This window comes from Phacochoerus africanus, chromosome 6 (genome assembly GCF_016906955.1).
Source record: "Phacochoerus africanus isolate WHEZ1 chromosome 6, ROS_Pafr_v1, whole genome shotgun sequence".
Taxonomy (NCBI): Eukaryota; Metazoa; Chordata; class Mammalia; order Artiodactyla; family Suidae; genus Phacochoerus; species Phacochoerus africanus.
Window position 1 is genome coordinate 38,562,490 of NC_062549.1, and position 27,013 is coordinate 38,589,502.

Sequence of the window (27,013 nt, forward strand, 5' to 3'; positions counted from 1 at the left end):
TCTTTGCCTTTTGTGACCTCGACCTTTTTTTTTTTTTTTTTTGAGACCAGATCTTTTTTTTTTTTTTCTTTTGTCTTTTTGCTATTTCTTTGGGCCGCACCCGCGGCATATGGGGGTTCCCAGGCTAGGGGTCGAATCGAAGCTGTAGCCACTGGCCTACGCCAGAGCCACAGCAACGCGGGATCCCAGCTGCCTCTGCAACCTACACCACAGCTCACGGCAACGCTGGATCGTTAACCCACTGAGCGAGGCCAGGGACCCAACCCGAAACCTCATGGTTCCTAGTTGGATTCGTTAACCACTGCGCCACGACGGGAACTCCCCAGATCTTATATTTTGTAGAATGTTTCTCAGTTTGAGCTTGTCTGAGGTTGCCTCATGCTTGTTTTCATGTGATGCAGTTTTGGCGGCAGTACACAGATGTTGTGTTGTCCGTGGATTCAGATCAAGAGGCAGGTGTTGTCAGTTTGCCCTATTATTGGCGGCGTTAACTCTGATCACTTAGTTAAGGTCATGTCTGCCAGGTTTCTCCACTTAAAAGTTGCTTTACTCTTTGCAATTTATGGGACGAGACCTTAAGACTATTCTGAGGCCTTAAGACTGAGTAAGTATCCTGTATCTCATCAAACTTTATTTTTGCTACTTTTAGTGTATGTTAATATTCTTGGTTGAGTCCGTTACTACTATGATAGGTATTAAATGGTGGGTTTTTTCCTAATTTCTGCAACATTCCGTCTACATTTATTATTGGCATGCCTCTGTAAGGGAACATTTTCTTTTTTCCTCCATTTACTATCCATTTGTTTTACTCATGAATTCTTACATTATTCAATGGGTTATGTTACCATGTATGTTAGTTTGCTAGGGTTGCCATAACAAAGTACCTGGGTGACTTAGACAACAGAAATCTATTTCCTCACAGTTCTGAAGACTGGACGTCTTAGATCAAGGTGTCCGCAGGGTTGGTTTCTTCTGAAAGCCTCTCTCCTTGGCTGACAGATGGCAGTGTTCTCCGTGTGCCTGGTCTTCCCGCCATGTGTTTCTGTGTCCTAATCTCCTATTCCTTTAACGACACCAGTCATGCTGGATTGACATCATCTTACCTTAATTACCTCTTCAAAGGCCCTATCTCCAAATACAGCCACATTACAAAGTTGAGGGGGTTAGAACTCCAACAGAGGAATTTGATGGGGATCTGATTCAGCTCATAACACCATCATTATTTATTTTGATGTGCAAATTGCCTAAAATTTGTCATTTTTCCATCTGTAGGTCATGGGTACACAGCTATTGTCTTTATCATGTGTTTAGTGGTTTCTCCCTTCCTTCTCTTTTTCTCTTTCCCTCCCTCTCCTGATCCCATCTTTCATTTGTCTTTCTCCATCTTCCATTTGTCTTTCTCCATCTTCCTCTCCCTTCTGCAGTGCAAGCCTGACAAAGCCTTGGCCACACAGCAGTGCAGTTGGTTCACAAATCCCTTCAAAGGAAGAGGCGACTGGGCATCTTTGAGGAAGTGCACTTCGTAGCATTACAAAGATGTACTGTAAAAAAAAAAAAAAAAAAAGTCCACTCCTTATCTTCTTTCTGGGGTTACTGTGCCCCAAAGAAAGAGAGGTACTTTGAAAATGAGCAATGATTTGGCTGAATTTCAAGTCAAGAACTTGGAAGGAGAAAGATTACAGGATTGGCGCCAGGAAGTTTAGGAGAGAGGAATTTGAATAGACCTTTCAGAATAGGCCAAATCTAGGGAATATTTTTGTCTTATATAAATGCTATCAAAAGGCTCTGTATTAGATTAGGCTGCCATAACAATATACCATAAACTGGGTGGCTTAAACAACAAACACTTTTTTTTTTCTTTTTTTCTTTTTTGGGCCTCAGCTGCAGCATATGGCAGTTATCAGGCTAGGGGTCAAATCGGACGTGCAGCTGGCAGCCTACACCACAGCAACGAGGGATTCGAGACACACCTGTGACCTGCACAGGCCAGATCCTTAACCCACTGATCTAGGCCAGAGATCAAACCAGCATCCTCATGGATGGATACTAGTCGGAATCTTAACCTGCTGAACCATGATGGGAACTCCAACAAATATTTATTTCTCACATTTCTGAAGTCTGGGAAGTCCAAGATCAAGATGCTGGCCAATTTGATTTCTAGTGAGAGCGCTCTTACTAGCTTGTGGATGGTTGCCTTCTCACTATGTCCTCTCTCAGAAGAGAGATCTTCCTCTTTTTTTTTTTTTTTTTTTTTTTTTGCCATGCCCACAGTGTGCGGAAGTTCCTGGGCCAGGGATCAAACCCAGGCCATAGTAGTGACAATGCTATTTCCTTTAACCACTAGAGCACCAGGGAACTCTGATCTTGGTCTTCTTGTTAAGACCACAGCCCTATAAGATTAGGGCCCCATCCTCATGACCTCATATAACCTTAATTACCTCCTAAAGACCCTTTGTCCAGATTGAGTCACACTGGGGGTTAGGACTTCAACATATGAATTTGGGGGGGGAGAACACAAGTCAGTCCATAGCAGGCTTCCATTTCAGATGATGCTTTTTTTTTAAGTTAATGTCACATATTTAGCTGATGAAATTTTTCAGAACCCCATTGTTCTTAAAAGAGATGCAGTAACTCACAATTAAACATAAGTATATAACTTGAAATTCTCTGAATCTTAATGCTTTCATACTAAACTAGGGTTTACTGAGCCCAGCTAGGTTCCCTTCTTTCCCCATCAATTATTTTTTAGGACTTATCTTGGTTATCTTACTCAGAGATAATTTGTTAGTCAAGCTGTAGTCTCTTCCATTTCCTTCGGAGGAAGCATAATCAAGTGAACAATAATAATCAGGTGCCCTGTGGATGTTAGGAAGTCTTTCTCATGAGCCACCCCAAAGTTTGCTCACTGGGCTCAGGAATAAAATGTCTATAAGGACAGGGATAGAAGGCACATGTGGGCTCAACACCACGTTCCTCCACCTAACATGATTTGCCTGGCCGAGTGACTCACTTCCCACTGTAAGCCTGGGAAATGGTACCCTTCCACGAGGGACCTCCTGGAGGACTGACTGGACCTCTTTAGGGACAGTAGAGAATCTTTAATCAACCCTGGATTAGATTTGCTTTTCCTGCCCATCATGCCTCCGCAAGCATCATCCATTGGGGAATGGTATTATCAAGACATTACACATCTGTCAAGACATAATATTTAGTATCATATCTTTTTTTAAATGATTTTTGTTTTTTTTTTCTATTATAGGTGGTTTACAGTGTTCTGTCAATTTTCTACTGTACAACAAAGTGACCCAGTCATACATATATATATTCCTTTTCTCACGTTATCCTCCATCAGGCTCCATCACAAGTGACTAGACAGAGTTCCCAGTGCTATACAGCAGGATCTCATTACTTATCCATTCCAGAGGCAATAGTTTGCATCTATTAACCCCAAATCCCCAGTCCACCCCACTCCCTCCCCCTCCCCCTCCCCCTTGGCAACCACAAGTCTGTTCTCCAAGTGCATGAGTGTCTTTGCTGTGGAAAGGTTCATTTGTATCATATATTAGATTCCAGATATAAGTGAGTCATATGGTATTTGTCTTTCTCTTTCTGACTTTGCTTAGTTTGAGCATCTCCGGTTCCATCCATGTTCCTGCAAATGGCATTATTTTGTTCTTTTTTATGGCTGAGTAGTAGTCCATTGTGTACATATACAACATATTTTTCATCCATTCATCTGTCGATGGACGTTTAGGTTGTTTCCATATTTTGGCTGTAGTGAATAGTACTGCAGTGAACATAGGGGTGCATGTATCTTTTTCAAGGAAAGTTTTGTCTGGATGTATGCCCAAGAGTGGAATTGTTGGGTCATATGGTAGTTCTATATTGAGTTTTCTGAGGTACCTCTGTACTGTTTTCCATAGTGGTTGTACCAATTTACATTCCCACCAACAGTGCAGGAGAGTTCCCTTTTCTCCATACCCTCTCCAGCACTTGTTATTTGTGGACATATTAATGATGGCCATTCTGACTGGTATGAGGTGGTACTGCATAGTAGTTTCTATTTGCATTTCTCTAATAACCAGTGATGTTGAACATTTTTTCATGTGCTTGTTGGCTGTTTGTATATCTTCTTTGGAGAAATGTCTATTCAGGTCTTTTGCCCATTTTTTTCCACTGGGTTGTTGGCTTTTTTGCTGTTGAGTTGTATAAGTTAGTATCATATCTTATCCAAGGACTCACTTTACTATGAGACAAGTAAGGTTAATTTCTGTATAATTTACTGGTTTTTCCATAATTTCTATATGATTTTCCAGTCTTTTCATATATCTCCTCATCCAAATGAAGTCAAACCTATAGAATGATGGGATGGCAGTAGGTTGTGGCACAAGTGAGATAAAGCACCTTTGTAAGTTGGTGTGCTGTCCTGTGGTTTGCAGAATGTGTTCTGAACCAGTGACTCATAAGTGGTGCTGCTTCCCCCATGATCAGAATACAGGGATCTGGGTCCCGCTCTCCAGGCTTCATGTTCATTTGGTAAACGACAGTATACGACAGTATAAATTCCTTTTCTGCTTAACTGAGCTACTTTATTTTTATTGCTTACAGTGTATCGAGACTAATATACAATGTTTACCCTACCTCCCCTCTCCTACACCACTCTCTTTCTCATCAGTTACCTGTCCTGTTTTCTTTTAGTTTTGTCTCGATAATACTTGGTCATAATTGATTCTGTGATTTTAAAGGTGTTATATCCTGAAGGCATAGTTCATAAATCTTTTTTACCTTCAAGGATTCCTTTTATCATTTTTCTTGGACATACTCATGATGTCACAAAATTGCATTGATTATTTCTCCATTTAGCAATCAGGGACATTTTCTGATCAGTATGACATGCAGTGTTACAGTATTAAGTTCTAGTTATAAGTTGGGGGGAAAATGATGTCTTAACCTGTGCCTTGCAGCTTTATTAAGAATAAAAGTACAGGACAGGGAATTCCCATCTGCAACTTACACCGCAGCTCACAGCAACACCGGATCCTTAACCCATTGAGCAAGGCCAGGGATCGAACCCGCATCCTCATGGATACTAGTCGGATTTTTTTCCACAGAGCCAAAATTGGAACTCCTATTTTTTTTTCTTTTGGCCACACCTGCAGCATGTGGAAGTTCCTGGGCCAGGGATCGCATTCACAGCAATAACCAGAGCAGGTTAAGGATCCAGTAACAACGCTGTATCCTTAACCCACTGAGCCACCAGGGAACTCCACTCTGGCCTATTTTTAATCCAGTCCAGTCTGGAGCATTCAGACCTAAGCAGAAAGGGATACAGGAGAAATATTTTGGATTCTTCATTATTGTGGAGGCAGAAATGGTGGCGAGGAATAGGTAGCATTCATTCCCTCTTATCCTCTATGGGTTCAGAATTTGTGTATCAGTGTATGTGTGTTTAGTTAGTTGAAAGACCACCAACATTCACTAAATTTACAGGGTCTTTTCACTTGGATTCACTGCCCCTCCCTCTCTTCACCATATTTCTGAGCTTGTTTAATGTTCAGGGCGAATTGAGAATGTGAAGCCTGAGTTAGACACATCAAATTCCAAATTACTCATGGGTTGCTTCCTAATCTGGACACTGAATAAGTAATAATTGATGATAATGAAGATGATAGGTTTAACTGCTTAACAATAAGAGGATGGGCCAGTGTACTGAACCAATGAATATCTGATAAATGTGTTAGTATTTGCTCTAACAGGGAATGCAGCCTGTCACTTTTCATTCTCACAGCAAGTTAAAACCTGAAGCACAATAAATGCACATGCCTGCAGAATTCTCAGAAACTTGGAACAGTGATTTTGGTGGAGGAAAACCAGAGAGCCTTGTGTTAATTCTGTCCTGTCGCATTTACCTGTTGGTATTCTTTCTAAATCATTCTGAAGTCCGAGACGAGCATCCAGAAAACACAAAATAACATCTGGATGGCAAAGTCCTTTCTTGAAACATATACTTTCCTTGACTTTTTGGTTAGGAAGATTTTCAAACTCACAAAAAGTTGAATAGTATGACAAATACCTATATACCCTCTCCCCCATTTAAAGTCAATGGTTGTTAACATGCTGCTGCATTTGCTTTACCTACTTATCTTCATTTATTTTAGGATTTTATTTACATTTATTTTAGCAATTTGAAAGTTGCAGATATGACACTTCATCTGTAAACACTTCAACACACACATCTTTAGAATAATGACATGACTTAAAAGTAGCACTTTTTGGAATTCCTGTCATGACTCAGCAGAAACGAATCTGACTAGCATCCATGAGGATGCAGGTTCGATCCCTGGCCTCACTCAGCGGGTTAAGGATACGGCATTGCCATGAGCTATGCTGTGGGTCACAGACACAGCTCGGATCTGGCATGGCTGCGACTGTGGTGTAGTTCAGCAGCTGCAGCTCTGATTCAGCCCCTAGCCTGGGAACCTCCATATGCTGTGGGTGCAGCCCTAAAAAGAAAAAGTATCAATTTGTAATAATAATAACTTTCTAGCTCAGAGGCCACTAAACTGTGGCCTGTAGACCAAACCCTGATTTTGTAATGACATTCTTTATTCAATAATTCATTCAGACATTGTTTTTTTTTAGTCTGCTATTAAGTCCAAAGTGCTTTGATAGTAGCTGAAGGATGGCTCCATTTTGACTCTAAGGTCTGGAAGCTTATACTTTATTACTGTGAGGGCATTACCAAGGGTAATGCTTGGAGCTCCTAAAACAACCAACAGAAATTTTGGCTTAGCAACATGAGGGCTTACTCTAATTCACATCATAATCTGATACAGCTTGAACAACTCCTCTATAATGTAATGACTCAGTGATCTAGGCTCCTTCCAGCCTGTGAAATTGCCATCTTCAACATAGGGTGTCTACGGTTGCCATAGAAGGGTAAGGAAAAGTCTGATTGCACAGCTTGTTTCATGGGAGAAGAACAGTGGTTTTCATTATGGTTTGTTCTTTGTTTTCGGTAATTTCTCCTTGTCCAGTGGCTTATGCACTAAAATGACAGTTCTATACCTCCTATCATGTCCCATGTACAATGTCAGAACCACACTGAATAATCCAATAGATACTGCCATTCAGAAAATGGAACAGATGGGAAACAGCAGTTGCCACTCCTTGGGAATAATGAAATTCAGTTTGACAGCTATTTTAAAGGACCTCCCACTAGGGGTCAAGGAGGGTTACCTGATTAGGGCCTGTTCTTCTCTTGCCCATTGGTCTCTGTGGTACCTGATCTTTTTTTTTTTTTTTTTTGTCTTTTTAGGGCCGCACTAGCAGCATACGGAGGTTCCCAGGCTAGGGGTCAAATCCGAGGTGTAGCTGCCAGCCTACACCATGGCCACAGCCACAGGGGATCTGAGCTATGTCTGCGACCTATATCACAGCTTTATGGCGATGCTGGATCCTTAACCCACTGAGCAAGGCCAGGGATCGAACCTGCATCCTCATGAATGCTAGTCAGATTCGTTTCCGCTGAGCCCCTAGGGGAACTCCTATGGTACCTGATCTTAATCTCTGATTTGAGCACCGAGTAACATGCTTTCTTCAGGGCTTATATTGACTAAAAGCTGATTCTTGTCTAAGAAAAGTTGGGAACTGAAGGGTTGTTTTAGGTCTTGAATGGCCAGCTATATTTCATTTGAACACGTGGTTTCTTTGGCAGTGCAATGCAGCCATTAAACTTCCGACCAATGTGCTTCAAGTAACCACTCTCAAAGCCCATTGCAAGACATAACTTTAAACAATTTTTTTATTGAGGTATAGATTTACAATATGTTAATTTCTTTTGTACAGCCAAATGACTCAGATATACACACTAAACACACACTCACCACACTTTCCTGTTCTTTTCCATTACAGTTTATCTCAGGATATTGAATATAGTTCCCTGTGCTATACAATAGGACATTGTTGTTTATACATCTTATACATACTAGTTTGCCTCTGTTAGTCCTGAACTCCCAATCCTTCCCTCCCCACTGCTTTCCCACTTGGCAACCACAAGTCTGTTCTGTACATTTGTGTGTCTGTTTTTGTTTCATAGATACATTGCTTTGTATTTTTTTTTCTTTCGTTTTTTTTGGCTATCCTGCAAATATGGAGTTCCCAGGCCAGGGATCAGATCTGAGCCACAGTTTTGACCTACACCGCAGCTGTGGCAATACTGGATCCTTTAATCCACCAGGCGGGGCCAGGGATTGAACCTGCATCCTGGCACTGCAGAGAAGCTTCCAATCCCATTGTGCCACAGTGGGAACTCTGATTTTATTCTATTTTAGATTCCATATATAAGTAATATCATATGGTTGCAAGACAACTTTTAAATCTGATTAACTTATTTGCTTTCTCATACTATGCTCCTCTTTCTATGATTAGTGGCAGCCACCTTAGAGATATGTGAAATAATAATTGAGACAGCTGCCCCTTAACCTGATCTTTGCCTGAATCACTTTACTCAATTGAGAAGTTTTAGTGACCCACTGTTGAGCAAAGCCTTTTCAAAATCCTATCTCTGTCTACTTAGTGTTTAGGCCTGTGTCCTCCAATATTGCAGTTACTAGCCACTTCTGGCTCCTTAGCACTTTGATGTAGTTAGTCCAAATTGAGATGTGATATAAGTGTAAAATACACACTGGATTTTGACTTGTTAGTATGAAGATTTTCAAATTCACAAAGTTGAATAGTTCAATGAATACCTATATATCCTCGACTTTAAATTCAGCAATTGGAGTTCCCGTTGTGGCTCAGTGGTAACCAACCTGACTAGTGAGGACACAGGTTCGATCCCTGGCCTTGCTCAGTGGGTTAAGGATCCAGAGTTGCCACAAGCTATGGTGTAGGTCACAGAAGCAGCTCGGATCTGGCGTGGCTGTGGCTGTGGCGTAGGCTGGCAGCTATGACTCCAATTCGACCACTAGCCTGGGAACTTCCACACGCTTCAGGTTCAGCCCTAAAAAGACCAAAAACAAACAATCGAAAAAACTGAAAGTAACTTTTTTTTTTTTCTTCAGCATGTGGAAGTTTTCCAGGCCAGGGACTAAACCTGTGCCACAGCATGAGCTGCTGCAGTGACAATGTCAAATCCTTAACCTGCTGTGCCACAGGGGAACCTGAACACAGCTATTTTTAATGAAAATAATAGTAATCTTCTAACACAGGGGTCCACAAACTATGGCCTGCAGGTCAAATTCTGACTTTGTAAATAAGGTCTTGTTGGAACACAACCATGCTCATTCATTTACTTATTGTCTGTGGCTGCTCTTGTGCTACAGTTGCTCTTCTGCTAGAGTTGAATACTTGCCACAGAGACCGTATGGTTCCAAAGCCTAAAATCTTTACTCTCTTGCTCTCTACAGAAAAAGATTTCCAAGTCCCGCTCTAATAAATGCAAGTATGGAAATATTTACAAAACCTTTATGAATCAAAGGATTTGACTGCCACGTTTGCATGGCAAATGTCTCTTCCTCTAGTGTTTGGGTTTTGCAGTGTTGTGAATGACTTTAGGTGTGGGGTGGGTGGCTGCAGTGGGAGGTGGAGGAGGTAGGAGTGGGCCTGGGGAAGAGAACACCCACTGCACACTTAATTCTACGCATAGCCTTGTGCTAAATGCCTTATACACCATTCCGTTTACCATAATCCTTACAACACCATGAAGTAGATGTTATTGTTCCAGTTTTTTGATGAGGGAACTGAAGCTAGAGAATTTGACCAAAGTCATGCACGTATTAAACAGAAAAATCAAGAACCTAAATCTACATCCAAAGAGATATGGCAAAATAATTTTAAGTTTCTCTAGGAAGAATTCTCCACATTTTATGGTCATGATCCATACATATGAGTGTATGAATGAATGAGTGCTTTGGGCTTCCCTGGCTTCCAGAACCAGACCATGGTAAGATCCCTATGAGAAAGCAACTAAGGCCTTTCTTTAAAATATAGTGAGGACATAATTAAAAAAAAAAAAAGTATAGTGAGGGCATATACTAAGGACCAAAAATTTAGTATTATATAATGAAAAGCACTGGAGGAAAGTCATCTCAAATGCTTTAATCATATACTTTCTAAAATAGGGGTAATATTTGTCCTGATTAATTTGAGAAAGTGGATGTTAAGCATTTAAGGAGTCCCCATCGTGGCTCAGCGGTTAGCAAACCTGAAGACACAGGTTCAATCCTTCGCCTTGCTCAGTGGGTTAAGGATCCAGCATTGCCATCACCTGTGGTGTAGGTCGCAGAGGCGGCTTGGATCTGGCGTTGCTGTGGCTCTGGCATAGGTTGGCAGCTACAGCTGATTCGACCCCTAGCCTGGAAACCTCCATATGCCATAGGTATGGCCCTAAAAAGACAAAAAAAAAAAAAGCATTTAAAGTATAGAGCTCATTATAAAAGTGTAGGGCATCATTAGTTTGTATCTGCATGCATGCCTCAAAACCAGCTAGGCTATCTCATTCTTTAGTTCTCTACTTCTCCAATTTTAGTACTTACAAGAACCATGGAAGCTGCTTATTAAACTCATATTCCCAGGCCCCATGTCCAAAGATTTCTTTCACAGACATGGGTGGGGCCTAGGAATCAGAATTCAAAGTGACTCTCAATCAGATGATCTGGGAGCCATACTTTGAAAAATACCACTTTAAGATATACTATTTCACAAAATCTATTTAAAATAACCTACTTCATTATATAACCCATGTTCATTATTTAAAATATTTTACATAACAATACATGCTGTAAAGTAATTCATTGTAGAATAATTCAAGCAGTACTGAAATCTATCAAGTAAATGTTCTCTCCTTACCACCTACTTTTCTCATCTCTCAACCAGAGATGTTTTGATGATTAGCTTTCCAGACATGAAGTTCCTATGCATATATACAAACATATATCTAGGTTAAGAATGATGAACATTTGAGGTTGTTTCTTTTTGCTATTAAAAAACGCCGAGGAGTTCCCTTGTAGCGCAGCGGGTTAAGGACCTAGCATTGTCACTGCAGCGGCTCTGGTCGTTGCTGGGACGAAGGTTCTGATTCCTGGCTTGGGAACTTCCACAGGCCGTGGCGCTAACAAAAAATAAATAAAACAAACTAAATGCTGAAATATCCTTATTCTCGTGTCTTTGAGCAGGTGTGACTTTCTGTACGACAGATTGCTAAAAGTTGACACACGATAACAGAAGATCTACTGGTTTGATGTTACTCTGTGTGTGAGTCTGTGTGTGGTAGTGAGAGACTTTCTGTGCCTAGTATTTCGAATGATTCGTCACTGGACATTTATTTCAAGGTCCAATGTTCCCAGCAAAAAGATTTTAAAATCAGCCCTGTTTATCGCTCTCTGTGAAGATTCCGCTTACAAGGTCAGGCTAAAACGGCTACAAAAGAGGTGAGTTTAAGGTGAACCAGCGCAGGGCGCCGCTGTTCTCCCAGGAACAGGAAGTTTGGGCGACGGCAGGGGAGTGCGCGCAGCTTTTTCTGTCAGGTGGAACCAAAGGCGCACCCGGGTGCTCTCACACTCCGTTAAGAACCACAGCTTTGGGCAGAGATGAGCTCATCCGCACTAAGACCGAGGGCCAGCTGCTGCTGCCTCTTCTCACTGCCCCTCCCGCCTCTCTCTCTCTCTCGGTCGGCCTCTCCTACTCCCGGCCGGTCCGACTTCCCTCGGTTGCTCAGTCCGCCGCAGGGAGCAGCAGAATTCGCTGCAGGTGAGGTTTAAGCCTCGCAGGCTGGAGGAGCACACCTGCTGCCAAACCAATTAGAAGGTCCTATAGCAACCAGCAGGGCCCTCCTTTTGCCCCGTCCCTTCCGTTGCGGCTCGCTTCCGCTTCCGGTCGCGTCCTCCCTGCTCCGCTGCGAAGAGCTTGGCATTGTGGGAACTTCTTCCTTTCTTGCTCCCCGGCCATCTTGGCGGCTGCTTGCGGTGAGTGGGCTCCGCGGAGCCCGGGTTTCGGCAATGCGGGGAGCCCAAGGAGTTGCCGTTTGGATCTCCGATTCCTAAATTTCTTCTCTATGTTTTAGGTTGGGGGCGTCCCGCGCCTAAGGCAGGAAGATGGTGGCCGCAAAGAAGACGGTGAGTGAAGCGGGCCGGAGCCAGAATCCTTTTCACGTGGAGGGATGAGTCTGGTCTTGGGCGGGCAGGTGCAAGTACACTGGGCAGACAGAGTGCTCATTGGCCTTGGCATGTTCTAAAAGGAACCCAAGAGGTTCTCTTAGTGACTTAGGAGATTCAATTTCTGAGATTTTATTAAGGAGTTCGGCTTTCAGGAAGCTGGATCCAGTTTTGAGTGGTAACAAGGTCTTGAAGTCCGTATTAAATGTTTGCTTTGTAGAAAAAGTCGCTGGAGTCAATCAACTCTCGGCTCCAGCTGGTTATGAAAAGTGGAAAGTACGTGCTGGGGTACAAGCAGACTCTGAAAATGATCAGACAAGGCAAAGCGAAACTGGTCATCCTCGCCAACAACTGCCCAGCCTTGAGGTAATCGAAGGAACCTGAGTTTGTTGCCCATTGCAAATTCATCCTGAGCCAGTATCCAGAAATGTAAATTTGCAATCTAGGTAGCTTGAGCTGGGTATCGTGTAAAATTTGTATTACAGGGGAACACTTGCAGAATAACTTAATGGTTGCTGTTGTTGCGTTTGTTTTTCTCCCCCTCCTCGTGTTCTCTCCTGTAAGGTTCTCTATGGAGAAGTGTGTGGCAGAACCTCAAAGTTTGAGGGCACCACAGACAAATAATTTTTTTTTCCCAGGTGTCCTGCCTTTTTGGTCATTCTTTTAACTATAAAAGGGCTTCATCTTATGAACTTGTTTCAGTGGAGAGCAGAAAAGTTCAAGTTGGCCTGTGGAGTTGCAGGCTCCTTGTTCACTGTTTTGATACTGAATTCAGTGGGTGTTGTGAATAAGTTAAGGAAATTTGGACCATGCAGAGTATAAGCCTTGTTTTCAGTCCCCCACTGCTGTTAATTTTCTATGGGAATGCATAACCTCTCAGCATTTCGTAGTGTCTGGGCTTCATTGGTAATGCCTGGAGAGCTCTCTTCTTGTATCACATCCCAAACCTTTGATGTTTCCTTCTTAGCAGAGCTTTTCCAACATGAATATGTACACAGTCACAGGTGATCTGATAAAATGCAGGTTCTGATTTAATGGATCAGGGATGGGGCCTGAGATTATGTCTGTGGATCCACACAGACAGAGTAGTGGCAACAGTGTATTAGAATTGCCTTCAAATTCATAAAAATATTATTATCTACCTACCCAGGGGACGCAGAAATGTTAACTCTGGGTAAGTACAAGCATAAGGCATACCTGGTTTTATTGCACTTCACTTTATTGCATTTTTTACATATTGATGGTTCGTGGTAACCATGCATTGATTAAGCCTGTGGATACCATTTTCCAGCATTTGCTTATTTCATGTCTGTTGAATTTTGGTAATTTTGAGATATTTCAGACTTTTTATTGTTATGGAGATCTGTGACTTGATATTGCAACTCCCTGAAAGCTCAGATGATGGTTAGCACTTTTTAGCAATGAGGTTTTTTTAAATTCTGTTTTTTGCTTTTTAGGGCCACACCTGAGGCACATGGAAGTTCCCAGGCTAGGGGTCAAATTGTAGTTACTACAGCTGCTGGCCTACACCACAGCCATGGATCCTTAATCCACTGAGTGAAGCCAGGAGTTGAATCTGCATCCTCATGGATGCTAGTCAGATTTGTTTCTGCTGAGCCACAGTGGGAACTCTGCAATGAATATTTTTTAATTAATGTATGTACAGTGGGGTTTTTTAGAGCTAAAGCTGTTGCTCACTTACAACAGTATAGGATAAACACACTTCTTTGGTTGGAGGGGCATGCCCATGGCATGTGGAAGTTCCCAGGCCAGGGATCAGTTCCCACCACAGCAGTGACAACACTATCCTTAATCTACTTTGCCACAAGGAAACTCCAAACATAAATTTCGTATGCCTGGGAAATCAAAAAATTCCTATGACTAGCTTTATTGTAATATCCAATATTGCAAGTGATTTGGAACGAATCTGCAGTGTTTTATGTATGCCTGTCATCTCACTCCATCTGGGATTCAGAGTACCAGAGGGTGATAGAAATGGCTTAGAAGTTGTCATAGGAATTACTTAATGTAAATGTCTAGTGTTTGTTGGCTAGTAAATACTAAGTAATAATGCTTTTATTTTGTACTCTCCTCTCTTTTCCATGAGCACAGATAGTTACTGGTTGTCCCATCTCCTGCAAGGGATCCAAGGCAGGATGGTTTGTGTTGGATGATGGATATGTTAATGTTTTTAAGAGTAATTGGCTTTCTGTTTGAAGGCCTTAAACCGACATTAGATCTGTTGAGAAAGGTAACATTTTATCTGTGTCACTTGGGATGGTGTTTACTTGCCTTTTTTTGGTTCCCATAGGAAATCTGAAATAGAATATTATGCCATGTTGGCCAAAACTGGTGTCCATCACTACAGTGGAAATAATATTGAATTGGGCACAGCATGTGGAAAATACTACAGAGTATGCACACTGGCTATCATTGATCCAGGTATGCTTTCAAATCATAAAATATGATTTATAAGTATTGTTACACATATGTCTTTCATTGCTAAATTCAGGTGGTGAGAATCTGGATATAGCAAGGGATATCCTCCAGTTTTATTTCACAGAGAATCGATAAGGTCACTACATAATTGGCCTTTTATACATGAAATTCTTTTTATATGAGATCTTGGGTTTTATTTCATAAAGCATCTAAGAAATGACATAGGACCTTGGTAATTAAAATTATAAAGAAGGAGAATAATCAGATGAAATAGTAGAACAGATGGGTAAGTTAATTTGGGAAAAAGAAGTGCCTACAAATAAAGTCATATTTTAAACTTAGAAATTTTTAGTTAATTCATAAAATACTGCGAATATTCTCGCTGTTCTGATTTTGTAATAATCAGGGCAGGCTAAACATTCGCTATATTAAGACCATGCATGTGTCCCCAGACCTAGTTCTTTCCCTAGATCTGGTTGTATAAATGCTGGTGATAAACCCAAGTCTGATACATATGATGCAGCTTATGTGGGAAATATCGGTATTTGATCAATCTAAAAATGACAGCCTAGCTGGTGTAAGAACTTTTGAAGATAACCATTGCTAATTTGATGATTACTTGCTGCCATTAAATGAGTTGTAAAATTACTGTGTTTTATCTTCTAGGTGATTCTGATATCATTAGAAGCATGCCAGAACAGACTGGTGAAAAGTAAATCATGCAGTTTTTCTTTAATAAAGCCAGCCAGCGCTCATTTTAAAAATATTGTATTCATTTTGGTCATTTTATTACTTTTTGTTTTCACTTAATACACTTGGGTGAAGCTTGGATTCAAGAGGATGGGGCAGCTAGATTTGGTGGCAAGACTTGGGGCTTAAGACGTTGCGGTTTTTCTTTTCCTGTTTTGGTGAAGGGAATGCACTGAATTCCTTTCCTGTACTAGATTTTAAGAGGCTTAATTTTCATAATTTTAATCTCAAGAAATTGTCATTTTATATTTGAATATGTCAGAGGCAGGTTCAGTACCCAGAATTTAAAATTGCAGTTTATGGTCCAGCTTAAATCTACCAAACCTAAGTACCAAAAATTAAATGAAATATGTTCTCTTCACCGGCAAATTTTCACAGACTGAGAAATGTTCTTTTGAATTTTATTGAAACAACATCTACCTAAGGCTGTGCAGTGATTACGATAGAAGTAATGTACTTGGATAATTTGAAAACAATCCCAAATTTTAAATAAGTGTTAACTCCAGTTTTGCAAAGTATGTTTTATTTAATTTTCATTCTAAAAGATAGACTGTGAGTAGGTTTGGTGTTCAGATTTTGGGGAAACTGCATACTAAATCTTCCGAGTGCGTACTTACATAACACTTCCCACATCTGATATCCTTTGGAACATTTAAAGGAATTAAATTGGGGGGAAATTGACTTAGATTTACAGAGTTGAATGTTGTTGGTAGGGAGTACCCTACACAATTTGTTGGGCTATAAGGCTGCAGGAATGTCAGAAATGTCTTTTGGACTGGAGAATCAATTTGTGTAGGCAATTTTTCCTCTTTTCCTTTTTTAGGACCATACCTGTGACATACGGAGGTTCCCGGGCTAGGGGTTAAATCGGAGCTGTAGCTGCCAGCCTACGGCAGCGTGGGATCCAGGCCACATCTGCAACCTACACCACAGCTCACGGCAGCACCAGATCCTTAACCCAACGAGCAAGGCCAGGGATGGAACCCGCATCCTCATGGATACCATAAGGTCCATTACCTGCTGAGCCACGATGGGAACTCCTGGGTAGGCAATTTTTGATGGTAGGGGAGTGAGACATAGGAGATGTGGATGCCCTCAATGCACTGTCCAGAAAGTTGGGAATATACTGCACTTGGAGTCAGTAGGCTTCATCTTAATATGTACAGCCATGGGTGGGATCAAATTTGCAGTTTCACAGGTGAGGATATTGGAGGGATTCCGCCCCCCTTTTCTTAGGGCTGCTGCTGTGGCAAATGGAAGTTCCCAGGCTAGGGGTTGACGAGCTGCTGGCCGACACAGCTCATGGCAATGCCAGATCCTAAACCACTGCACAAGGCCAGAGATTGAGCCCACATCAGTGGATACTAGTTGAGTTTGGAACCTGCTGTGACACAATAGGAACTCTGGTATTGATTTCTTTAAAGCTAAACACTTTACGACTTTAGTTTATGTCTGAAGTTAAAGGTTGTGTGTATAATTTGGAGAATCTAACTCTTATTAACTAGCATTTTATTACCAGTTGTTCATTTATTCCGGTTTTCTCAATTATGATGGAGCACTACTGACATTTTTTGATGGAACAGTTCTTTGTTGTGGAGGATTGTAGATACTCCTTGATATTTCTGATTCCTTCCATGTCACTGTAACACCCCCAAGTATCACCACACATTTCCATAGCATCTTTCGCTTAAGACCCATTGAGTTAATCTGTATCTTTGATAAGAATTGCTTGATCAGACTACCACTGATGACTAATGCCTTTAGTCTGTTTCCTTGGTTCAAAATATTTGTCTCTTGGCTAAAATTTGGGAGTTTCCATTGTGGCTCAGTGGATTACAAACCCAACTAGTATCCATGAGGATGCAGGTTCAATACCTAGCCTTGTTCGGTGGATTAAGGACCCCAAGTTGCCATGAGCTGCCAGAATTGGAGAAAATATCACTGGCCAGTAAGATCGGGGAAGGAGTAAGGTGGCATTTTAAAATGCTGTTTTCTGATTATAGTGAAAGTTTATGATTATCTGAGAAGCTCTAATATGCAAGAGGCTTCAGGAAATTCCAGCCAGTTGGGCTTGATCCATACCTATGCCGAGCTATCTGTTAGGCCTAGAGATAGGAAAGTCACAGAGGCTAGATACTGTGGAGTGTGTTAGTTGCAATTGGTATGATACAGTGGCAGGAGTAAAAGGTATATAAGAGAAGAACCAAACTTTAGGTAGTGAATGCGGTTAGTTGGACCTTCTGGAAGAACATCTAGTTCATAGGAAACACTTCTCTTTGCTCTCTCTTGTAACTTAGCTTGCAACTACCCTTTAAACTTGTACTCTCTCTGCCTGCAGTGGCATCTGCTTTCTTTTCCCTTTCCCCTCCGTTTCCAGGGAGTCTACCTCAACGTCCTCTTCTAGACTGGGTTGGGTGCCTTTGGATTACCATACAGCTTTTTTTATGTCTCTAATTGCATCGCCTCGCACTAAGGTCTGTAGAGGACAGAGACATTTTCAACTTTTATGTTTCATGTTATTAGCACATAAGAGTCCCAAAACCAGATTGAAGAATAGTTAAAGCCTAAAAGAGCCTAAACATTTTTCATTGATGTGCTTGTGAATTTCCATCTTGACAGTAGGTCTTGAAAATCTTGTAAAATTTCTGTTTATTAACATTTACTACTTCCCTACCTCTTTGCTTCAAAAGATAATTTAGAAGTGGGAATCTGGAAGTACTTTCTTCAGGTAAGGGCAGCAAAGAACTTATATTTAAACTGCCATCCTACCGGTACTCTTGGCTGCTGAGGAGTAAAAATATAATAGCTAATACTAGCGTTTAAAATGTGGGGGGGGTGGTTTTTTTAAAAAAAGGAGTTCTTGCTGTGGCAAAACAAGATTGGTGGTGTTCTCAGGTTCAATCTCTGGCTGGGCATAGTGGGTTAAGGATCCAGCAGCTGCAGTGTAGGTTGCAACTGTAACTGTGGCTCAGATCTCTGGCCTGGGAACTCTACTCCATATGTGGTAGATGGCCAGATGGCCAAAAAAGAAAAAAAACAAATGTGTTAAGACACTTTAATAAGTACATGTTAATCTACTCAGTCCTTTTGATGAGATCGAATGAGACACTATTATTCTTTGACAGATGAGGAAATCATGGCTTGGAAATAGCACACAAATAATGAAACTGAGAAGAAAAACCTTTTCTTAAACCTGGCATGTACAGAGAGTGGAAAATGGGTAACTATTTTAACTTAAACAGTGTTGGAAAAGTTTACTGGATTAGTATGTAAATTTGATGGATTGGTTGGAGGTTTTGTATCCCACTAAGGCATTTTCCTCCCCAAACTGGAGAAAGCCCAAGTGGGTGTTTCTGTACCTGTGTTGGTACGCATGCAGTCTAGAGCCACTAGAGGGAGCCAGGACTCAACAGAAAATAGATTTGAGCCAACTGGAAGCAAAAGGTAATGCCAACCCAAAGCAATGCTTGTAAAGAAAGCCTGTTTTCAGGCTCACTTGAAGGACCAAAATATGAATATAAACTGAAAGTTTCATACTTTGATTCACAACTTTTATACTTGGAAAGAGTAGATGATTTCCAGATAAGATTGAAGCCTAGGAGGTATTTTCCCACTCTATCACTCTGTCCCTTAGCAGGACATTTTGATGGGAATGCTTGTCTTGAAAGATTTTGACATAAGCTTATTCAAGGTGTTTTGTTTGTAAAGCATCATTTGGCCTAAAATACAGTAGCTTTCATAAGGAAGGAGGCCATTTGGCACAACATCATTTCTTTCTTTCTTTTGTCTTTTTAGGGCTGCACCTGTGGCATATGGAGGTTCCCAGGCTAGGGGTTGAATTGGAGCTGCAGCCGCTGGCCTACACCACAACAACGCCAGATCCAAGCTGCATCTGTGACCTACACCACAGTTTATGGCAACACCGGATCCTTAACCCACTGAACGGGGCCAGGGATTGAACCTTTGTCCTCATGGATGCTAGTCAGATTCATTTCCGCTGAGCCACAATGGGAACTCCTCGATTCCCTTTAAAATTTAGTTGAAACATGGTTGATTTACAATATTAGTTTCAGATGTATGGCACAATGATTCATTTATGCACACATAGGTGTGTTTGTGTGTATACAGATTTTTTCCTCTTATAGGTTATTATGGAATATTGAGTAGAGTTCCTTGTGCTATATTGTAGGTATTTACTTGTTGGTTATTTTATAGATAGTAGTGTAGTGTGTATGTATTAACCCCAATCTCCTACTTCTCCCTCACTCCCCCTTTAGTCTTTTCTATGTCTGAATCTTTCTGTTTTGGAGATAAGTTCATTTGTGTTTTTTTGTTTTTTAAAGATTCCAGATACAAGTAATACCATGATATCTGTCTCTATGGCTTATATCATTATAGATACACACACATCTCCTTTATCCATTTCTCTGATAAGGAGGGATGGTGAGCATCTTTTCATGTGCTTTTTGGCCATCTGTCTTTGGAGAAGTGTCTCTTTAGATTCCCCCCCCCCCTTTTTGATGTTGAGATGTATTGAGCTGTTTGTATATTTTGGAGATTAGCCCTTTGTTGCTCACTTTGTATGCAACCTATTTTTTGCATATTTTTCTCCTATTCCGTTTTCCTTTTTGTTTATGGTTCCCTTTGCCTAATTAAACTTTGTACGAAAACATTTAATTAGTTCCCATTTGTTTATTTTTTTTCTATTTCCCCTACTCTGGGAAGTGGATCCAAGAAGATAATAATGAGATTTATGGTGTTTTTTTAATTACTCAATTAATTTTATTACATTTATAGTTGTACAATGATCATCACGACCAAATTATAGCATATCCATCCCAAACCCCTAGTCCATCCCCCCACCCCCCAACCTGCCTCATTTGTAAACCAAAAGTGTGTGTATTCTGCAAAGAAGTTCATTGTGTCCTTTTATTAGATTCCACATGAAAGTGATAAAATATGATGTTGGTATCTAGTTGTCTAACTTTACTTAGCATGGTAATTTCTAGGTCCATCCATGTTCTGCAAATGCCATTATTTCTTTCCTTTTAATGGTTGAGTGATATTCCATTGTGTATATGTACCACATCTTTATCCACTCCTCTGTCGATGGACATTTAGGTTGTTTCCATGTCTTGGCTGTTGTGTATAGTGCTGCAGTGAACATCAGAGTGCATGTGTCTTTTCTTTTCTTTTTTTTTTTTTTGTCTTTTTGCCATTTTCTTGGGCCGCTCTCGCGGCGTATGGAGGTTCCCAGGCTAGGGGTCGAATCGGAGCTGTAGCCACCAGCCGACGCCAGAGCCACAGCAACGCTGGATCCGAGCCGCATCTGCAACCTACACCACCGCTCACGGCAACACCGGATAGTTAACCCACTGAGCAAGGGCAGGGATCGAACCCGCAACCTCATGGTTTCTAGTCGGGTTCGTTAACCACTGCGCCACACCGGGAACTCCCATGTGTCTTTTCGAGTTGTGGTTTTCTCTGGATAGATGCCCAGGAGTGGGATTGCTGGATCAAATGTTAATTCTATTTTTAGTTTTCTGAGGAATCTCCATACTGTTTTCCATAGTGGTTGCACCAGTTTACATTCCTACCAACAGTGTAATAGGGTTCCTTTTTCTCTACACCCTCTCCAGCATTTATTGTTTGTAGACTTTGATGATGGCCATTCTGGCCAGTGTAAGGTGGTACCTCATAGTGGTTTTGATTTGCATTTCTCTACTAATGAGTGATGCTGAACATCTTCATGTGTTTTTTGGCCATCTGTATGTCTTTGGAGAATTGTCTGTTTAGATCTGCCCATTTTTTCATGGGTTGTTTGTTTTTGGTATTGAGCTACAGAAGGTGTTTATAAATTTTGGAGATTAATCCCTTGTCAGTTGATTCATTTGCAAATATTCCAATCTGTGGGTTGTCTTTTCATTTTGTTTAGGGTTTCCTTTGCTGTGTAGAAACTTTAAGTTTAATTAAGTCCCATTTCTTTATTTTTGTTTTTATTGTCATTAAGGGGTGGATCTAAGAAGATGTTGCTGTTGTTTATGTCAGAGAGTGTTTGGCCAATGTTTTCCTCTAAGAGTTTTATAGTGTCTGGTCTTTTTTTTTTTTTTTTTTTAACTCTTTTTTTTTTTTTGTCTTTTTGCTATTTCTTTGGGCTGCTCCCATGGCATATGGAGGTTCCCAGGCTAGGGGTCGAATCGAAGCTGTAGCCACTGGCCTACGCCAAAGCCACAGCAACGCGGAATCCGAGCCGCCTCTGCAACCTACACCACAGCTCACGGCAACGCCGGATCCTTAACCCACTGAGCAAGGGCAGGGACCTAGTCGGATTCGTTAACCACTGCGCCACGACAGGAACTCCAGTGTCTGGTCTTATATCTAGGTCTTTAATCCATTTTGAGTTTATTTTAGTGTATGGTGTTAGGGAGTGTTCTAATTTCATTCTTTTCCATGTGGCTGTCCAGTTTTCCCAGCACCACTTATTGAACAGGGTGTCTTTTCTTCATTGTATATTCTTGGCTCCTTTGTCATAGATGAGTTGGCTGTAAGTACGTAGGTTTAATTCTGGGCTTTCTATCTTATTCCACTGATCTGTATTTCTGTCTTTGTGCCAGTACCATACAGTTTTGATGACTATTTGCTTTGTAGTATAGTCTGAAGTCCGGGAGCCTGATTCTGCCATCTCCCTTTTTTTTTTTTTTTTTTTTTTCAGGTTGTCTTTGGCTATTCTGGGTCTTTTGTGCTTCCAAACAAACTTCAAAATACTTTGTTTGAGTTCTGTGAAAAATGTCCTTGGCAATTTGATAGGGATTGCATTGAATCTGTAGCTTGCCGTGGGTAGTATAGTCATTTTGATAATATTGACTCTTCCAGTCCAAGAGCATGGTATGTCTTTCCATCTATTTGTGTCATCTTTGATTTCTTTCATCAATGTCTTATAGTTTTCAGAGTACAGGTCTTTTGTCTCTTTAGGAAGATTTATTCCTAAGTATTTTACTCTTTTGGATGCGATGGTAAATGTGATTGCTTCCCTAATTTCTCTTTCTGATCTTTCATTGTTAGTATTGCTGAATTCTCTTAGCTTTTGCTTATCTGTAAGCTTTTGAATTCTTCAAATCTGAATGAGAGCCTTGCTGGGTAAAGTAATCTTGGTTGGGAGTTTTTTCCTTTCATCACATTAAGTATATTGTGCCACTACCTTCTGGCCTGCAGAGTTTCTGCTGAAAAATCTGCCCATAACCTTATTGGGATTCCTTTGTATGTTATTTGTTTTCCCTAGCTGCTTTCAATATTTTCTCTTTGTCTTTAATTTTGGTCCATTTGATCAATACATGTCTTGGAGTGTTCCTTGGGGTTTTTAAAATTTATTTTATATGGTATTTGTTGTGCTTCCTGGATTTGAGTGAGTGGTTCCTTCCCCATGTTAGGGAAGTTTTTGACTATTATCTCTTCGAATATTTTTTTCTGTCCCTTTCTCTCTCTCTCTTCTTATGGCACTCCTATAATACAGATGATGGTGCATTTAACATTGTCCCAGAGTTCCCTTAGATTGTCTTCATTTCTTTTCAATCTTTTTCCTCTTTTCTGTTCTGCATCAGTGATCTCCATTAGTCTGTCCTCCACCTCGCTTATTCGTTCTGCTCCTGTATTCTGCTTTGGTTGCTTCCATGAATTTTTCACTTTAGTTATTGTATTTTATATCTCTGCTTGCTTAAGTTTTAAATCTTATATTTCTTTGCTCAATGTTTGCTGCAAATTATCAGTCTTTGCCTCCAGTTTATTTCCAGTGTCTTGCATCATCAGTCTAAAGTCTTCTTCCTGGAGGCTGATAATTTCAGGATCACTTAGCTCTTTTTCTGGGTTTTTTTCTTGTTCCCTTATCTGAGTTATAGTTCTCTGCCTTTTAATTTTTATAGGTTTTTGGTGTGGTGTCTTTTTTGCAGACAGTAGAGTTGTAGCTCTCTTACTTCTGATGTCTGCCCCCCTTGTGGCTGAATTTGGTAGGGGGGCTTGCTATAGGCTTTCTGATGGGAGGGACTGGGGGTTCTCAGCACTGATGGGTGGGGCCAGATTTTCCCCACATGATGGCCTCTAGAGGAATACATGCTGATGAATATTCCCTAAAATTTTGCTTCCAATGTCCTTCCTCCACAGTGAGCCACAGTCACCCCCTGTTTCCCAGGAGATCCTCCAAGAACTGTAGTGAGGTCCCACCTAGATTCCTGTGGAGCCTTTGCTTTGCCCTGGGACCCAGTGCACGTGAAAGCCTGTGCGCTTTTCAAGAATGGGGTCTCCATTTACCCCAGTCTCATGGAGCTCCTGCACACAAGCTCCACTGGCTTTCAATGCCAGATGCTCCAGGGGCTCTTTCTTCCAATGCCAGATCCCCAGGTGTGGGGACCTGACGTGGGGCTGAGAACTCAGAATTCACTCTTGTAGGTGAGTCTCTGTGATACAATAACTTTCCAATCTGTGGGTTCCCACTCAGCAGGTATGGGGTTGTTTATATCACATAATTGTCCCCCCTACCTCTTGATGTGGCCTGGCCTTCTCTTTGTCTTCTGGAGTAGGATATCTTTTAGAAAGTTTCCAGGCCATTTGGTTGAAGGTTGTTCAGCATTTGGTTTTAATTTTGTTTTTATGGGAGAAAGTGAACTCCAGGCCTTCTATCCTGACATCTTAATCCCATCTCCCTGTGATTTATGTTAAAGAGTGTCCTGCCTATGTTTTCCTCTAGGATTTTTATAGTATCCAGTCTTACATTTAGGTCTTTAATCCTTTTTGACTTTATTTTTTGTATGGTGTTAGAGAATGTTATTATTTCATTCTTTTATTTGTCTAATTTTCCTAGCACCACTTATTGAAGAGACGTTCCCTTCTCCATTGTATATTCTTGCCTACTTTGTTGTATATTAATTGGTTGTAGGTGCATGGGTTTATTTTTGGGCTTTCTATCCATTTCATTGACCTGTTTCTGTTTTTGTGCCAGTACCATACTGTTTTGATTACTGTCGCTTTGTGGTATACTCTGATGAAGTGGAAGCCTGATTCTTCCAGCACCATTTTTCTTAGGATTGCTTTGGCTATTCGAGGTCCTTTGTGTTTCCGTACAAATTTACAAATTTTTTGTTCTAGTTGTGTGAAAAATGTCATTGGTTATTTGATAGAGATTGCATTGAATCTGTAGATTTCCTTGGGTAGTAGTCATTTTGATAGTATTGTATTTTCTAAGAATACAGTATATCTTTCCATCTGTGTCATCTTTGATTTCTTTCATCAGCATCTTAAGAGTTTTCAGAGTACAGGTCTTTTGCCTCCTTAGATAGGTTTATTCCTAGGTATTTTATTCTTTCTGTTGCAGTGGTAAATGGGGTTGTTTCCTCAATTCCTACTTCTGATCTTTTGTTTTTTAGTATAGAAAACCAACATATTGCTGAGTATTAGTTTTGTATTTTTCTCTGATTGCTGTGGGTAGGACTTCCAAAACCAAGTTGAATAAAAGTGGCAAGAGTGGACATCCTTGTCTTCTTTCTGATCTTACAGGAAATGCTTTAACTGTTGAGTATGATGTTAGCTGTGGATTTGTGAAATGTGGCCTTTATTATATTGGAGTAAGTATGCCCACTTTCTGGAGAGTTTTTATCATAAATGGGTTTGAATTTTTATCAAAAGCTTTTTCTGCATCCATTGAGATGATCACATTTTACTCCTCAGTTTGTATCACACGGGGTTGGGGATATTGAAAATTCCTTGCATCCCTGGCATAAATCCCACTTGATCATGGTATATGATCTTCTTAATATATTGTTGGATTCAGTTTGCTGGTATTTTTTTGAGGTTTTGTTTTTGTTTTGCCAGGCCCAAAGTATGTGGAAGTTCCTAAGCCAGGGATTGATTCCATGCCACAGCAGCAACCTGAGCCACAGCAGTGACAATGTTGTATCCTTAATCGTTATGCTATCAGGAAACTCCTCTTGAGGATATTTGTGTCTATGTTCATGAGCGATATTGTCCTCTCTTCTTTTTTTGTGTTATCTATCTGGTTTTGGTATCAGGGTAATGATGGTGGCCTCATAGAATGAGTTTGCGGGTGTTAACTTCATCTGCAGTTACTTCAGAAGAATAGGTGTTAATTCTTCTTTAAATATTTACCTGTGAAGCCATCTGGTCCTGGACTTGTTTGTTTGGAGTTTTTGTCTGTTTTTTTTTTTTTTTTTTTTTTTTTTTTTTAACTTTTTAGGGCTGCATCTGTGGCATGTGGAGGTTCCCAGGTTAGGAATGCCACAGCAATGCAGGATCTGAGCCATATCTGTGACCTACACTATAGCTCACGGCAATGCTGGATCCTTACCCCATTGAGCGAGGCCAGTGATTGAACCCAAGTCCTCACGGATGGTAGGAGGGTTCATTTCTCCTGAACCACTACAGGAACTGTTGGGAGTTTTTGAATCAGAGATTCAATTTCAGTATTTTAAATTGGTCTGGTCATATTTTCTATTTCTTCTTGGTTCAGTCTTGGGAATTATACCATTCTAAGAATTTGTTCATTTCTTCCAAGTTGTCCATTTTATTGGCATATAGTTGCTTATAGTAGTCTCTCATGGTCCTTTGTATCTTTGTGTTGTCCATTATAACTTTTTTTATTCCTCCTTTTTTTTGATTTGGGCCTTCTCTCTTTTTTGGTGAGTCTAGCTAAAGGTTTATAAATTTTGCTCATCTTTTCAAAGAAGCAGCTTTTAGTTTCATTGATCTTTTCTGTTGTTTCCTTCATCTCTATTTATTTTTTTTCTTTTTTTGTATTTTTGTCTTTTCTGGGGCTGCACCCATGGCATATGGAGGTTCCCAGGCTAGGGGTCTAATCAGAGCAGTAGCTGCTGGCCTACACCAGAGCCGTAGCAACACGGGATCTGAGCTGCGTCTGTGACCTACACCCCAGCTCATGGCAACACTCGATCCTTAACACTGAGTGAGGCCAGGGACTGAACGTGCAACCTCATGGTTCCTAGTTGAATTCATTAACCACTGAGCCACGATGGGAACTCCCATCTCTGTTTCATTAATTTGTGCTCTGATCTTTGTGATTTCTTGACTTCTGTAAACTTTGGGTTTTGTTTGTTCTTTCCTTCGTTGTTTTAGGTGTAAAGTTAGTTTTGAGGTTTTTCTTGTTTCCTGAGATAAGCTATAAACTTCTCTTATAGAACTCGTTTTACTGTGTTCCATAGGTTTTGGGTCATTGTGTTTTCATTTTTATTTGTCTAGGTATTTTATTTTCTATTTTTATTTGTGATTTTTTTCAAATGATTTTTATTTTTTCCATCATAGCTGGTTTACAGTGTTTTGTCAATTTTCTACTGTACAGCAAAGTGACCCAGTCACGCATACATATATACATTCTTTTTCTCACATTATCCTCCATCATGCTCCATCACAAGTGACAAGATACAGTTTCCAGTGCTATACAGCAGGATCTCATTGCTTGTCCACTCCAGAGACAATAGTTCGCATCTGTTAACCCCAGATTCCCCGTCCATCCCACTTCCTCCCCCTCCCCCTTGGCAAGCACAAGTCTGTTCTCCAAGTCCAAGAGTTTCTTTTCTGTGGAAAGGCTCATTTGTGCCATATGTTAGATTCCAGATATAAGTAATTTCATATGGTATTTGTCTTTCTCC

General features: G+C 40.7%; 1 protein-coding gene and 1 non-coding gene across 2 annotated transcripts; both read left to right on the forward strand.

The window, feature by feature from the left end:
- The first annotated feature begins 11,816 nt into the window (after positions 1-11,816).
- RPL30 (ribosomal protein L30) lies at positions 11,817-15,360 on the forward strand. Its single transcript, XM_047783550.1, has 5 exons — positions 11,817-11,966; positions 12,065-12,116; positions 12,376-12,521; positions 14,467-14,597; positions 15,261-15,360. Exons 2-5 carry the CDS (start codon positions 12,096-12,098, stop codon positions 15,308-15,310), a joined length of 348 nt encoding a protein of 115 aa, XP_047639506.1. The 5' UTR covers positions 11,817-11,966; positions 12,065-12,095; the 3' UTR covers positions 15,311-15,360.
- LOC125130159 (small nucleolar RNA SNORA72) lies at positions 14,962-15,093 on the forward strand. Its single transcript, XR_007135660.1, has one exon. It is a non-coding gene; the product is annotated as a small nucleolar RNA SNORA72 (small nucleolar RNA).
- Positions 15,361-27,013: the final 11,653 nt, after the last annotated feature.

Coding starts and splice junctions, on each gene's coding strand:
- RPL30 (XM_047783550.1), top strand. CDS start 12,096: ATGGTGGCCGCAAAGAAGACG. Junction 12,117..12,375: donor TGGTGGCCGCAAAGAAGACG/GTGAGTGAAGCG, acceptor TTTGCTTTGTAG/AAAAAGTCGCTGGAGTCAAT. Junction 14,598..15,260: donor ACTGGCTATCATTGATCCAG/GTATGCTTTCAA, acceptor TTTATCTTCTAG/GTGATTCTGATATCATTAGA.